General features: G+C 43.6%; 1 protein-coding gene across 3 annotated transcripts in view; it reads right to left on the reverse strand.

Annotated features, from left to right (window-relative positions):
- The window catches only part of CPA6 (carboxypeptidase A6), a 280,392-nt gene that overhangs the window by 51,118 nt on the left and 213,439 nt on the right, over positions 1–15,835 (reverse strand). For 2 of the 3 annotated variants that reach the window (XM_063923868.1, XM_063923871.1), the window contains 2 exons: positions 10,351–10,470; positions 9,963–10,073 (listed from right to left, as the gene is read on the reverse strand). In XM_063923868.1, the coding sequence (XP_063779938.1) occupies positions 9,963–10,073; positions 10,351–10,470 (231 nt within the window). The remainder of the gene's footprint in view (positions 1–9,962; positions 10,074–10,350; positions 10,471–15,835) is intronic. The other variant, XM_063923870.1, reaches the window with a different exon arrangement.

Below are 15,835 nucleotides of genomic sequence, written 5' to 3' on the forward strand. Positions count from 1 at the left end.
TAACAAAACTAGATGAAATTGAACACAAAATTGTTTGTAAAAATCCTTTTAATCCACAGGAACCGACACATCCTTTTCAGGTCGGAGACAAAGTCGTTGTGAAAGTGCTCCCGAGGAATAAAGGTCCAGGAGATTTCACCTATGGTCCAGAGACGGAAGTCGTGGCAGTAACCAGAACGGCTGTACTTACTGAAGAGGGGCCCACGTGGATACACGCATCCCGAGTGAAGAAGATACCCAGCCCATATCACGAAGCAAGTCCAGGAGATTCCAGCGAGGTACTAACCGGGGCAGACAGCCCTGACCTCCAACATGGAGAAGCAGGTGATGCAGAAGAAGAAGAAGACGTCTATCTATGGCCAGGGGACTATGCCGATAGCCCTCATGGTCCTCATTTACCAAGCCACAGCTGAAGTAGACATCACACAAAAATCCGGCACCTATACATTTTGGTATAACTCCTCAAACACTGAGGTTGCCACCTACAAAATAGATTTCTGTACCATTGCTCCCTGTGTTAACAAACATTATGCCTGGAAGTGTGATCAGTATGGAACACGTAATACCCCCACTGAAGCCTATATTTGTGTTACTAGCAAATATTGGGGAAATAAATGTGCGTATTGGGGATCAGTGGGATGGAATTCTGGTCATAGTTATGGATATCAGCCCAAGGAGGCTTTCTCAAGTAAAGACAAACATGGCGAGTCCCTGCTTACCCGTCTTACCCTTTATAGACAAAACAGATGTGATAGTAAATTCATGTTAAGCATAAAACATCCCCAGTCTACTGATGCAGGCACCTATGTCCTGGGTGAATCCTTTTTTATAAATCCATCCCTTACACAATTCTTGTTGCAGGATATGTTTAACAATGAAAAGTATGCCCAGCTCAAGTCCCCTAAACCACGCCCCAACCTCTTGAAACCTCATATAGCTACCTTCAAGGATATGATAGCCATTAACAATCCCACCCTTGAAGACACCCTAGCTATTGAAACTGGTTTCTCTGACATCAATTTCTGGTTAGAATGGATGAAATATAGCGCCAATAAACATAATAAAAGTAACTGCTATGTTTGTGGCAGATCTAGGCCTCACCTAGGCACCGTGCCCCTTAATATACCCCTAGAACAAGAAAGTTGTTTTTTCAGCCTTTACAACGGCACCAAAATCAATGACAGCCAATGTGAAATGTGGAAAAAGGAATACCCCATACTCTCAAAAAACCCCAACCTTGGTAACACAATAACCATATACCCAGGTAACTACACCTGCTACAACTCCACTAGCCACTCTGGCAAGGATTTTAAATATTTCCCTCCTGGATACTGCTCAGAAACACGTAACACCATCCTAGTTAATCAAACCAAGTCCCTAGGGGACATTTATTATATCTGTGGAGATTTAAAACTCAGAACTAGATTAAATATCCCATGGAAAGGTCAATGTGCCTTAGCCAAAATAATTATGCCATTACACATACTCCCAACTAATGAAGGTTCCCCTACCTCAAACACTGCTCCCACACATAGAAGAAAAAGGGAAACTCCAATAGGTAGCTTCGATCCACATGTTTATATTGACACAATTGGGGTCCCAAGAGGGGTGCCAGACGAATTCAAAGCTAGAGATGAAGTAGCTGCAGGATTTGAATCCTTAATCCCTATAATAACTGCCAATAAAAATGTTGCATGGATCAATTATATCTACTATAACCAACAGAGATTCATTAATGATACCAAAGTTGCACTCAAAGGTATAGCTGAACAATTAGAAGCCACCTCTCAAATGACATTCCAAAACCGTATGGCCTTAGACATGATACTGGCTGAAAAGGGTGGAGTTTGTGTCTACATAAAACAGGTAGAAGGATGTTGTACCTTTATCCCTGACAACACAGGGCCAAATGGTAAAGTTACCCTAGCCATAAAAAAACTAGATGATTTATCCATAGAGCTAAAAAAGAATTCAGGTATTGATAACCCATGGAGCCAATACTTTGGTTGGTTTGAAAATTGGAAACAGGGTCTTGTTCAACTAGGAATCTACATATTAATTGTGATAGCAATTTTTTGTGTTGTTTTCTTTTGCATTATACCCTGCTGCAGAAAACTCGCCACAAAAGGTATTGAAAACTCGCTTATGTATGAAGCCGTCCTTACAATCCCTCCTAACTCCCCTGCAGCCTATAAGCAATACCTAACTGAATATAGAAATAAAAAGCTCCATGTACAGAATCATGTTATTTAAATATATGATTCTAAGAGGGGATTGAAGGGTTAAACATGCTATATGAATTGTTATGTGTTTGAATAAACACGTACGCACTCTCTACAAGATGCCTTTGTCTGTTCATATAATATAAGGCTTGTGTGTGTCTTATCTTCAAGGACAATTACATACCAGATCAAAACTGTTACTTCTGTGTGTTACTAAAATATCCTGCATGTAATGTCGTATGCTACTTCTATTTATCCAATCATATGCTTGCACATATTGTATACACCCATGTTTCTTTTCTATATAGTACGCTGTAATTTATTAAATAAACAGAGTAATTCTTAACCACTGACTCGTGTGCTGTCTGTATGGGGTTAAGAACTGCTTTCACTGGTACCAGAGATGGTTACATCGAGGAGGCACAAAAAGGGTTAAATTCCCTTCAGCTGTCCTACTCAGTAAATATGTATAAATATTTAAAAAAAAAAATTAAATGCCATCTTTCATAACTTTTTTAAAATTATTATATTAAATTGACAATCATCAAATCAGGGCTTATATCTAAACAATGTACATAATACGTTTAGGCAGCAGGGGATGGCCATTACTGTTGTGCCTAGGATTGGCCGGACCCCCTATATCCGCTCCTGTGTGTTATTACATATAGCACATCCCTATCATAGAAATACGTTACGGAATCTTTTATCAGTAAAAATAATAATGGGATATTTAAAGTGTTAAACAACGAATACGGAAGAATTTGTTTTTACTGATATCATTGCCAACATTGAACAGATAAGAGTATGCCTTACTGATTATATTCTACCTTATTATTACTACACACTTGTTCTATTAATATTGTTATTGTTAATTTATGCTTTCATTCGAAGGGCCAAATGTCACAGCCCCCAGGTTGGTGAAAGTGCCCATGTCACAGGCTATGTTTGAAAAAATAGGATTTTAATTACCTACCGGTAAATTCTTTTCTCATAGTCCGTGGAGGATACTGGGGCCCACATTAGTACCATGGGGTATAGATGGTCCACTAGGAGCCTTGGGCACTTTAAGAAATCAATAGTGTGCGCTGGCTCCTCCCTCTATGCCCCTCCTACCGGACTCAGTCTAGAAACTGTGCCCGAGGAGACGGACATAGTTTGAGAGAAGTATTTAAAAGAACAGTGGTGAGATTCGAACCAGCACACACAAACAAGAGGAAAGCCATGCTAACCGAACTTGAACAGGAACAGCAACAGCTGAACAAACAACAATTCTGAACCAAGTAACAGTGCAGGAAACCACGAAGCACTGGGCGGGCGCCCAGTATCCTCTATGGACTATAAGAAAAGAATTTACTGGTAGGTAATTCAAATCATATTTTTTCTTACGTCCTAGAGGATACTGGGGTCCACATTAGTACCATGGGGATGTACCAAAGCTCCCAAACCAGGAGGGAGAGTACTGAGGTTCCTGCAGAACAGATTTACCAAACTGAAGGTCCTCAGAGGCCAAAGTATCGAACTTGTAGAACTTAGCAAACGTGTTCGAACCTGACCAAGTAGCTGCTCGGCAGAGCTGTAAAGCTGAGACACCCCGGGCACCCGCCCAGGAAGAACCCACTGACCTAGTAGAGTGGGCCTGTACAGATCTTGGAACCGGCAAACCTGCCGTAGAATAAGCATGCTGATTTGTAAGCCTGATCCAGCGAGCAATAGACTGCTTTGAAGCAGGACACCCAATTTTATTGGGCTCATAGAGAACAAACAGCGAGTCCGATTTTCTGTGACGAGCTGTCCGCTTCACATATATCTTCAAAGCCCTCACAACATCCAAGGACATTGAAGTAGCAGAGGTGTCGGTAACCACCGGAACAACAATAGGTTGGTTGATATGAAACGCAGACACCACCTTTGGGAGAAATTGCTGACGAGTTCTGAGTTCAGCTCTATCTTCATGAAAAATCAAATAGGGGCTTTTGTGAGACAACGCCCCCAGCTCCGACACACGCCTTGCTGAAGCCAAGGCCAACAGTGTGACGGCCTTCCATGTAAGAAACTTGATATCAACGTCCTGTAAAGGCTCAAACCATTCCGATTGCAGGAACTGCAATACCACGTTGAGATCCCAAGGTGCCGTAGGAGGCACAAAGGGCAGTTGGATGTGCAGAACACCCTTCAAAAATGTCTGAACCTCCGGTAGAGAAGCCAATTGTTTCTGAAAGAAACTGGGTATGGCTGAAATCTGGACTTTTAAGGAGCCCAAACGTAGGCCCACATCCACTCCTGACTGCAGAATAAGGAGAAAATTTCCCAGTTGAAATTCCACCGCAGGAAATTTCCTGTTCTCACACCAAGAGACGTATTTTTTTCCAATACAGAGGCAATGTTTAGACGTTTACCCCCTTTCTGGCTTGGATCAAGGTTGGAATAATCCTGTCCGCGATCCCTTTCCGGGCTAGAATTTGACGCTCAACCTCCATGCCGTCAAACGTAGCCGCGGTAAGTTGTGATAGATGAATGGCCCCTGTTGTAGAAGATCCTCGTGAAGAGGTAGAGGCCATGGGCCCTCTAGGAGCATCTCCAGTAGATCCGCGTACCAGGCCCTTTTTGGCCAGTCCGGAGCAATGAGAATAGCTTAAACCTTTTCCATTTTTATTCTTTTGAAATTCTTGGGATCAATGAAAGTGGTGGAAACACGTACACCACCTGGTAGTCCCATGGAGTCACCAGAGCATCCACCGCCACTGCTTGTGGGTCTCTCGACCTGTAACAATACCACTTGAGCTTCTTGTTGATACGAGAAGCCATCACGTCGATTTGTGGAATTCCCCACCGACGTGTCAAGCACCCAAACACCTCCGGGTGAAGGCCCCACTCCCCTGGGTGGAGGTCGTGTCTGTTGGGGAAGTCTGCTTCCTAGTTGTCCACTTCCGGAATGAAGACTGCCGACAACGCCACAGCGTGCCGCTCTGCCCAGAGGAGAATCCTTCTTACCTCTGACATTGCTGCTCTGCTCTTCGTTCCACCCTGTCGGTTTATGTAAGTTACCGCCGTCACATTGTCTGACTGAACCTGAATGGCGTGATCCTGAAGAAGATGTAATGTCTGTAGAAGGGCATTGTATATAGCTCTTAGTTCCAGAATGTTGATCAGAAGAATGGTTTCCTGACTTGACCATTTTCCTTGGAACTGTTCCCCTTGGTTGACTGCTCCCCAACCTCTGAGGCTTGCATCTGTGGTTAGCAGAATCCAATTTTGAATCCCGAACCTTCAGCCCTCGGTCAGGTGAGAAGTCTGAAGCCACCACAGAAGAGAAATCCTGGCTTTTGGTGACAGACGTATCCTCTGGTGCATGTGAAGATGCCTCGTAAGAGGCTACCATCTTCCCCAGGAGGCGAATGCATAGATGCACCTATATCTGGGTCGGTCTTAGAACGTCCCGCACCATCGACTAAATTACCAATGCCTTTTCCAATGGAAGGAATACCTTCTGTGCCTCCATATCCAGTATCATCCCCAGGAACGGAAGCCTCCGTGTTGGTTCCAGGTGAGATTTTGGTAGGTTCAGAATTGACCCCTGATCCTGGAGTAGACGTGTTGAGAGGTCAATGCTGTCTAACAACCTCTCCCTGGATGGTGCTTTTATCAGCAGATCATCCAGGTATGGTATTATGTTCACTCCTTGCTTGCAGAGGAGAAACATCATCTCTGCCATTACCTTGGTGCCGTGAGAGGCCAAATGGCAGGGCCTGGAACTGGTAGTGACAGTCCTGTAATGCAAACCTTAGATAAGCCTGATGAGCCGGCCAAATCAGAATATGAAGGTACGCATCCTTGATATCCAGAGACACAAGGAATTCCCCCTCCTCCAGACCTGAGATCACCGCTCTCAGAGACTCCATCTTGAATTGGAACACCAGTAAGTAAGGGTTCAGTGACTTGAGGTTTAAAATGGGCCTTACTGAACTGTCCGGTTTCGGTACCAGGTTGGAATAATAACCCTTGTTTTGCAGTTGAAGTGGAACTCCCACAATGACTTGAGTCTGTACCAGTTTTTGAATTGCTGCCTGTAAAGTTATGAATGCTTCTGGAGAAGCTGGTAAGCCTGATTTGAAGAATCTGTGAGGTGGGAGTTCCTGAAACTCCAGTCTGTAGCCCTGGGCGATAAGATCTTTAACCCATGGATCCAGGCATGATGTTGCCCATATGTGACTGAAATATCTTAATCGTGCTCCCACCTGCCTGTCTTCCAGGCAGTGTGGTCCACCGTCATTCTGAAGGCTTTGAAGAAGCAGGACCGGAGGTCTGTTCCTGTGAAACTGCAGTTGCAGGTTTTCTGGGTTTACCTCTATTGCCTTTGAAGGCTGTAGAAGAACATTTGGATTTACTTTTAAATTTTGCTGTCCGAAAGAACTGCAGAATTGGAGCAGAGTAGGTTTTTCTAGCTGGGGGTGCTGCGGAAGGTAGGTATGTAGACTTACCGGCCATAGCCTTGGATATCCATGTATCCAGTTCATTTCCAAAAAGGGCTTCACCTGTGAATGGTAGGCTTTCCACGCCTTTCATGGAATCCGCATCCACATGCCACTGGCTTAGCCACAAGCCCCTGCGTGCTGACACTGCCATGGCAGTGGTACGTGCGTTGAGCAAACCAATTTCCTTTATGGCCTCCACCATAAAATTAGCAGAGTCCTGCATATGCTGTAGGAGTAAAATGATCTCCCCCCTGGATAAGGAATCTAACCTTCAATTAGATTACCTGACCATTTTGCAATGGCCCTAGTGATCCATGCACAAGCAATAGTGGGTCTCTGGGCCACCCCAGCAAGCTGTGTACAGGGATTTGAGAGTGGTCTCAATTTTGCGGTCAGCCATGTCCTTTAAGGAGGCTGCCCCAAGGACAGGGAAGACTATCTTACGTGACAACCTAGATACCGATGCGTCAACAATCGGTGGATTTTCCCACTTTTTCCTATCATCCTCAGGAAACGAGAAGGATGTGAGTAACCTTTTCGGGATCTGAAACTTCTTGTCCGGATTAACCCAAGTTTCTTCAAACAGAGAATTTAACTCCTTTGAAGCAGGGAAAGTAGCAGAGGATTTCTTTTTTACATTAAAATAAGATTCCTCATCCACCTCCGCCAGCTTGTCAGGAATGTGCAGGACTTCTCTAATAGCTTCTATCAGGGCCTGTATTCCTTGTGACAGGGCTGCATCCCCCCCACACAAGTCCACTTCACCCTCCTCTGTGTCCGATACGTCATCATCAGTGTCAGCCTGCAGGATTTGGGCCAGAGTATGCTTTTGTGGTCAAATGGCAGGGGTCTGAGACGCTGGTATGGGAACTGAATCTCTAGTCATCAGGTCCTCCACAGACTGTCTTAAGTATTGCGTCTCTTTCTCATTATGGGATAATTTATTAGAAATATGTGAGATCATCCCTTTAAGGGAATCCAACCATGCGGGTTCAGACCCACTAGCCTGAGAATGTGTACTATCCTGGGTACACTGTAGTGAATCCCCCGTGGAAGACAAACACTCTGCTGTGCAGGAAACACACTCCCTTGACATGGTAATGTGAAGGGACACACACACTCACACACCGTAAAGGTGAAAACACAGTTAACCCACACAGAGCCCGCAGGGAGACACAGAGAAGATGGATACAGCCACACTGCACCAAGCTCAACTGGGTCGCAAACTAAGCTCCTTAATAGGGCTTAGTATTCTAACACTGCTCCCCCCCTTCCCCCTTACTATGACCCCCTGGTACCGCTGAGGAAACGTGGAGTCTTTGTGGAGGAGCTGCGCTTCCCTGCAAGTCCTGTCAGTGTGAGCTGCAGAGGAAAAATGGCGCTGGTGAGCTGCTCGATCTGCTCATAGTGAAGCCCCGCCCCCGTAATGGCGTGTGGTCTTCCTGGTTTTATTATACTGGCTGAGGTGTCCGAGACACTTAACAGCGGGTTAGAACCCCTGTAAGCCTTTTGCCAGTGTAGGGTAATGTTAAAAAGCTCAGCTCGCCCCTCACAGCGGAAACACACACACATACAGCATGGAGACGCAGCCTGCATGTCATTGCTGCGCTCCATACCCTGATACTGCCATTACAGCCGGGACGCCGGCCACCTACTCACCACTCTTCTTACTTCTGGCTCTGTTAGGGGTGGCTGCGTGCTGCGGGACTGTACGCTCGCCGTGGGGGAGCTTACGAATAGGACCCTCAGGAGCTCAGTGTCCTGCCAGCGGGGAACGGGACCATTAACCCTATAGCCCAGTCTGAAAACAAAAACCAGAAAACTCTTCAGGAGCTTCCCTAAGCGTGACCGGCTCCTCCGGGCACATTTTCTAAACGGAGCCTGGTAGGAGGGGCATAGAGGGAGGAGCCAGCGCACACTATTGATTTCTTACAGTGCCCAAGGCTCCTAGTGGACCCGTCTATACCCCATGGTAGTAGTGTATAAGAGAAATGACAGTTAGGTTAGATTGGTTGGTACTGTATCTCCGTCCACTTTATCTCCATCCAATGCTTTGTAAATTGACCCCAAAGGCATCATTCAGAATCAGTAGCAGATTTAGCAAAATCGCAAAAACTGCCACACAAAAAAAAATTTCATGCTGGGGGCCGCCCAGCACAGGCAAGGCCGCCCAGCATGAGAAGTGCAGCGCAGTCAGCGGGTTACCGGTAGCCCCCCTGCATACGTAGCATGGCTGCGTATGCAGGCGCACCCGCGCCATGTTTTTCCCCACACCGACCCCTAACACAGTGCAGACACACCTGCGTTGTCCGGACCACTCTCCCTTATCGTCACCCCCCCCCCCCCCCCATCGCTGTCAATCAAGTTGTGATCGCATCCTTCTGGGATGCGATTGCAATCTGAAAGTCCGCGCACGTGGTGTGCAGGCTGCAGCGCATGCCCAGGCATCCAAAAATGCCCCAGACGTCTTGAGTCTGAACCTGAATGAGGGCCAAAATCAGGTTGGTTCTGCCTTTAAATAAATTGCTGCTTTAAATCTCACAACCAGGAGGCTCTTACATTTATCCCTCAGTCATTTTTTATAGAGAATTTTCATTTTGAATGTGCATATTTATCACTGAAAAAATAAATAAAGAATATATAAATAATAAAAAAATATATATATATTATATATACACATATATATATATATATATATATATATATATAGAGAGAGAGAGAGAAAAAGAGAGAGAACGCAGGTCCAGCTCTCCCTGTAATGGATATATTGCGCTGGGTGGCCACACATTGAATAGTGTATATCGAGAAGCAGGTGTAGCACTCCTGGCGTCTAAAATCTTAAATGGAGACATGCATGTAGAATTGCAACGTTTCAGTGCCCTTTATTCCTGGCACTTTTGAAAGTGCCGGGAATAAAGGGCACTGAAACGTTGCCATTCAACATGCATGTCTCCTTTTAAGATTTTTAGACGCCAGGAGTGCTACACCTGCTTCTCGATATATACAGTTGTGCTCATAAGTTTACATACACTAGCAGAAATTGTGATTTTCTGGCCATTTGTCAGAGAATATGAATGATAACTCACTAACTTTTCTTTCACTCATGGTTAGTGGTTGGGTGAAGCCATTTATTGTCAAACAACTGTGTTTACTCTTTTTAAATCATAATGACAACAGAAACTACCCAAATGACCCTGACACACACACACACAGAGTTTTCAGAGCACTGAGTTTCGAACACAAATCCCGTTATCACTACAATACTTACATGAGTCCAGCTATAGCGATATCCATCCACATTAAACACTGGCATTACATAAACATAGAATTGGTCAAGAATCTTTTTCATTACGGGATCACTCTTATGTGTATTTATAGCCTAAGAATGGAAAGAGAAATTAGTTTCCAGCAAATAACAAGTTTAGAAAGTGAAAATGTACAATTAATGTGGAAAACTGAAATCTGAGTGAGGCGATGTTGCTGCTTAGATTGGTAAGAAACTTTGTTCATTTTCCCATGCACCTTTAAATGGTGTGAGGAAAAATGAGCACAGATATTGGTCCCTTTGCCATTTTGTTCCAGCAACACTCCGCACTCATCACTCAGAATTGAATCCCCCCCCATATATTACACATGAATTATGTTAATTATGGTACCTCTTTTACAAACCACTGACAAAATGCAGGTCCAATCCATTCTCTTGCATGAATACCACAATCTATCCATATTTCTCTCTTAGAGGATTTCTTAGAAGTTGAGGGCTTTGTTGTACCCACCTGAAGAAGGTGAATATAAAAGTGAATAGTGAAGTAAGGCCAGTAACAGAGGAAAGGGGCCAATGAGTTATATGCATAAACACTCTGTCCTTCTCTCTCTCCCACTTCCTCTAATCTCTCTCTCCCCGTCTCTGTCCTCCCTTCTCTCTATCTGTCTCCCCGCCGGGATCCCGACTGGTGTAAAGCCGGCAGCGGGGCAAGCACAAAAGAGCCCCTTGCGGGCTCGTTGCGCTCGCCACGCTGCGGGCACGTTATTCTACCTCAAGTGGTGTCGTGGACACCCCAAGAGGGAGAATAGTTGTCGGTATACCGGCGGTCGGGACCCCGGCGCCGGTATCCCGACACCCGGTATATCGAGTGCCACCCGTCTCTCCCACCTCCTCCACTTTTTTTCTCTCTTTCTCCCTCCCACCTCCTCCACTCTTTCACCTCCACCCTTCCCTCTGTCCTCCCTTCTCTCTATATATATCTCCTACCTGGTCTACACTCGCTCCTCTTCCCTCTGCCCTCCCTTTTTTCCCCTACAGTACCTTCCACGTCTTCCAGGGAGGCTTCATGCCTTATCCCAAGATGGTCACCAAGATCACTACTGAGCATGTGCAGGGGCCATCATGTCTAGACTGTGTAGAGGAACATGGTGGGAAACAGAAGTCTCCTACTTACTTCCTATGAGAGACCTGGTTAGTACCTGCTGTAAAGCTGCTCCAGTATCCCTGCATTGCTACCCGTTTGCAGTATACACTCACTAACTGGCTGTTGAGCTGCCTGAAACACCACTCTGCTTAAGCCCCACTCCATCACCACTATACATGTAACAGTGAGCACGACTGTACCTGCTATCTAGCAATAAACCAACACCACTAGTTAAATAACTATGCCGTTGATAGTTTTAGTCTATATAACACCTGTACACGACCCTGCTCTCTACAGCCCTACTCACACCTCCTCCACTCTCTCTCTTTTCTGTCCTCCCTTTTCTCTCTTTCCCTACCCTCTCCAAAATGTTCACCTGTCGGCTCTTACAGTAAAAAAAATAATAAACATCAGCAAGACAATATTTTTTTTGTCCTCAAATTATATGGGGAGAATTCAATTGTTTGAAAAGTCGGTTGGGTGTCTGTTTTTTCCTGTCTATCAGATAGGAAAAAACAGACACCCAACTGACTTTTCAAACAATTGAATATCCCCTTATGTATCTATATAGTATGTTTTTATAATTTCCATATTATTACTATATTAACAATAAACAAGTGTAGACGATTATGAAGATTTTTTTTACAAATGTATAATAATGCACCTCCTACTATGAAATATAAAGGGGGAATTCAATTAGAACCGATAATTTACCAGTTGTGAAAAAAGGTGGTAGCCTCGGCCTTTGAGCGTTTGGGGCTATTCAATTAGAGTCCTATTCAATTAAAGTGGTGATGTTGCCCATAGCAGCCAATCAGATTCTGTCTATTATTTCTCTATAGCATCCTAGAAAATAATAGACAGAATCTGATTGGATGCTATGGGTAACATCACCACTTTTCAATTTTAGAAGCTTTAGTACATTTACCCCATAGAATCTGGGACAAGATCCTGGACCTATGTGTTAACATGGATCCGGTACCCGAAATAAAAATGTTTTCGGGTGTGCTCAGACCGGAAAAGTAATCCCCATTAACTGCAGCTTGCAGACTGCATTCGGGGCTAACTGAATAGTCCCATGGGATCAATTAGCTCGCTGTAAGTTACCGCAGTTAATTGAATTCTCCCCATAGATGTCAAACGTCAATCCAAGTCTATACTTAGCAGTATCGCCACAGAACTTCAAGGCGGTACTTATTTAACAAATAAAATCAAACATTTTAGTATTTTTAGTTAATACATTATATTTGGTATATTAATTAGTTTGATTATGTATAGAAATTCTTTTTTTGAAAACCATTTATGCTCAGGCTGTGTTTTGAAGGAGCATAGGAATGGCAGCCACACAATCCTGAGTTTGGCAGCATACCTGTAGCTCGGCTGTTACTGATGGAGAGAATACAGCTGCACAGTATTTAAGTATCAGCATTCACCAGAACATTGAGCTGCACATACAGGATATTATACTTTCACATCTGTGAACCCTGCATGAGTGACAGCTGCTGGGTCCAAGATAACCCAGATTAGCTTTGAGTTTTAAAAAGTGAAATAAGAACTGTTTTTTTTCAGTGTCAACTGGAGATGATATCAGCTACATAAAACAAATATCAAAAGCAGAAGAAAAATACAAATAAAAATATTAAAAGGAAAAAATTACAAATAAAAACATGAATAGAAAAAAAACCCATCACTTCTAGTCCTTGTTACATTTCCTAAACTGAGAAAACTACAGCACTAGGGGAACATGTTTCAAGACACATTTCTCCAAGCTCACTAATTACTGTTCTCAACAATAACAATAAAAAACTTTTTTTTTTTTTTATCTATTTTTGCCAAATTTGTAAAGTGTTACTTTGAAACTTTACAACTAAACATCATTTAGCATTTTGCTTTCTGCTGTTAAGGAGTAATATATATATATATATATATATATATATATATATATGTATATATATATATAAAACAGGAATATGGGCATCAGCGACCAATGGTGTCTATTGTAAAGGAACATAATTTTTTTTTATAAAAAATACATATTTATTTTACAAAACACAATCTGATTTTACTTAATAAAAATGGCTTGAGCATAAAAGTTCATATAAAAATGGAGAAAATGAGAGTAAAAGAATAATAGTACAAAGTACACATAAAAATAGAATATATATATATATATAGACAGCGGTTAGGTTCGGCACTCAGTCGGGTATATAGCATAATACTTGCTGCGGTGCCCTCTGTGATCTGTAGCAAGATCCAATAGATAGAAGTGGAAATCAGCGGCACTCAGCAGGCGGAGTAATGAATTAAAGCGCCTTTAATGTAGACCACATTAAAGACGGTTTAATTCATTACTCCGCCTGCTGAGTGCCGCTGATTTCCACTTATATATATATATATATAAAGTGCTTATCTTCGATAAAGGAGGTCAGTCTGGGAAAGATCATGAAATGACCAACGCGTTTCGTCCGTCAGGACTTCATCAAGGGTCCTGACGGACGAAACGCGTTGGTAATTTCATGATCTTTCCCAGACTGACCTCCTTTATCGAAGATAAGCACTTTATATATATATATATATATATATATATATATATTCTATTTTTATGTGTACTTTGTACTATTATTCTTTTACTCTCATTTTCTCCATTTTTATATGAACTTTTATGCTCAAGCCATTTTTTTTAGTAAAATCAGATTGTGTTTTGTAAAATAAATATGTATTTTTTATAAAAAAATGTTATGTTCCTTTACAATAGAGACCATTGGTCGCTGATGCCCATATTCCTGTTTTTTATATCATTTTACAGCAGCTTACCATCGCTGTTTTATTTAGGGGCCTGCTGACACCCTTTGTACCAAGGGAGTGTTATTTTGGACATTTATTTATTATATACTTGTTTTTTCAGGTAGAATACCACAAGTGGCGCTGTTTTTCTTTCTTTTTAACATATATATATATATATATATATATATATATATATATGAGTATATATACATATATATAATTAGGGAGAGAAAGAATAGCTATGTTGTATTAGAGCAGGCATGTCCAAACTGCGGCCCTACAGCTGTTGTGAAACTACATATCCCAGCATGCCCTGACACAGTTTTGCTGTCAGAGAATGCTAAAGCTGTGTCAGGGCATGCTGGGATGTGTAGTTTCTCAACAGCTGGAGGGCCGCAGTTTGGACATGCCTGTATTAGAGGATGTAATAGTCTCAGAGAAGATATTTGTGGAAGGGCTTGGTGCATCAGTGAGCCCACAAGGGGCTTTGTTGCGCTCTTCCCCCCCGCCGGCCATCTGACAGACGGATCCCGGCGTCGGTAGGGTGACCGGCGGTCTTCTAACTTCCGGTCACCCGATACCAACCCGTCCAAAATAACTATAGAGTATGTGTGGAAATTTTAAACTCACTTAGTGCAGCTGTACTTCCAGCACTGCACTGAAAGTTGGTGTTCCGGTTATGTTTGACTCAGAACTTGACTCTGCCCAGGTTATACAACAGAGCCCGACTTAAAGTGACTGCTCAGCAGAGGAACTCAATTGAGGCAAAGATTCTAATGGGATGTGGTGCTGTGTTTACCATGTATACCCCTTATCCCCATCAATTTTTTTTCTTTTCAATCCAAGCCCCTGCAGCTCCTATAAGCATCTGCTTCGCTATGATAATCAACAAGTCACAGGGGCAAACACTCAGGGCTGCAGATGTAGATCTTAGGACCAGCTGCTACACCCATGGCAGAGGCGTCACTGTCACTGGTGACACCCGGAGAAGAGGGGAGGGAGGAGGTAATGCAGCAACGGCAAAAAGGGTGCGTGGTCTCGTGGGTAGGGGCGTGGTCTAATGGCCCGAATCTCCATTTTGTCGCTCAGGGTGTCCCGGGGGTTGCGGGCTGCACCCGGGACTACTGTGTGTGCGATGCTGGCTCCTGCACAGTGACAGGAGCTGGGTGCTGCACTTAATGTCACAGTGCAACACCCGGCTCCTGTTACTGAAGGAGAAGTACCCCTGTTGCGACGCCACTGACCCATGGGAAACTTTACATGGCTTACCCACGTGTTAGTAGCCCCAAGCATCTTTTGTGTTAGTCCCTGAAAAAAAACTGCAAATATTGTTTACAGATAAATGTTGTGATCAATGGGCCTAATTCAGTAAGGAATGCAAATTCGGCTAAGTAGCAGAATTTGTAATCCTTTGGATCGCATGCTGGGGGCCGTCCAGCACGCCGCCTCCCCTCCTTGATCACGCAAAAAATTGCGGTCGCACTGCAATTTCAGCGTGATTGTAAAAAATGTCACAAAATCTGCCGCCAATTTTCTGATCGCAGCGGCTGCGTGTGACGTCACGCAGCTGCCCCGACCACGCCCCATTTCTTTATTGCAGCCCCCGTTTGCGGCCTTGCCCCCGCAACGCTGCATCTCCGTATTGGAATGGAGCGTTGCCACCCCCCCCCCCCCCCCCAGCACCTCTGCAGAAAATGCGGGCGCATGTGCATCCTCTTAGCAGTGTTTGCAGTTGGATCGCTTATTGCGATCCAACCTGAATCAGGCCCTATGTGTACAATATAAAACATACATCACAATATTAGGTGCCACTAAGCGAGCCAAACTGCAAGCAAATGTTAGTAATAAAAATATTCTGATCTGAAAGTAATAGTTTTGAATAATAAGTTAAATCACATTTCCCTTTGGTCAGTCATGTAAAAGATAACAGGGGCCTCAAACCGGACAT

Source organism: Pseudophryne corroboree, chromosome 5, assembly GCF_028390025.1.
Source record: "Pseudophryne corroboree isolate aPseCor3 chromosome 5, aPseCor3.hap2, whole genome shotgun sequence".
Taxonomy (NCBI): Eukaryota; Metazoa; Chordata; class Amphibia; order Anura; family Myobatrachidae; genus Pseudophryne; species Pseudophryne corroboree.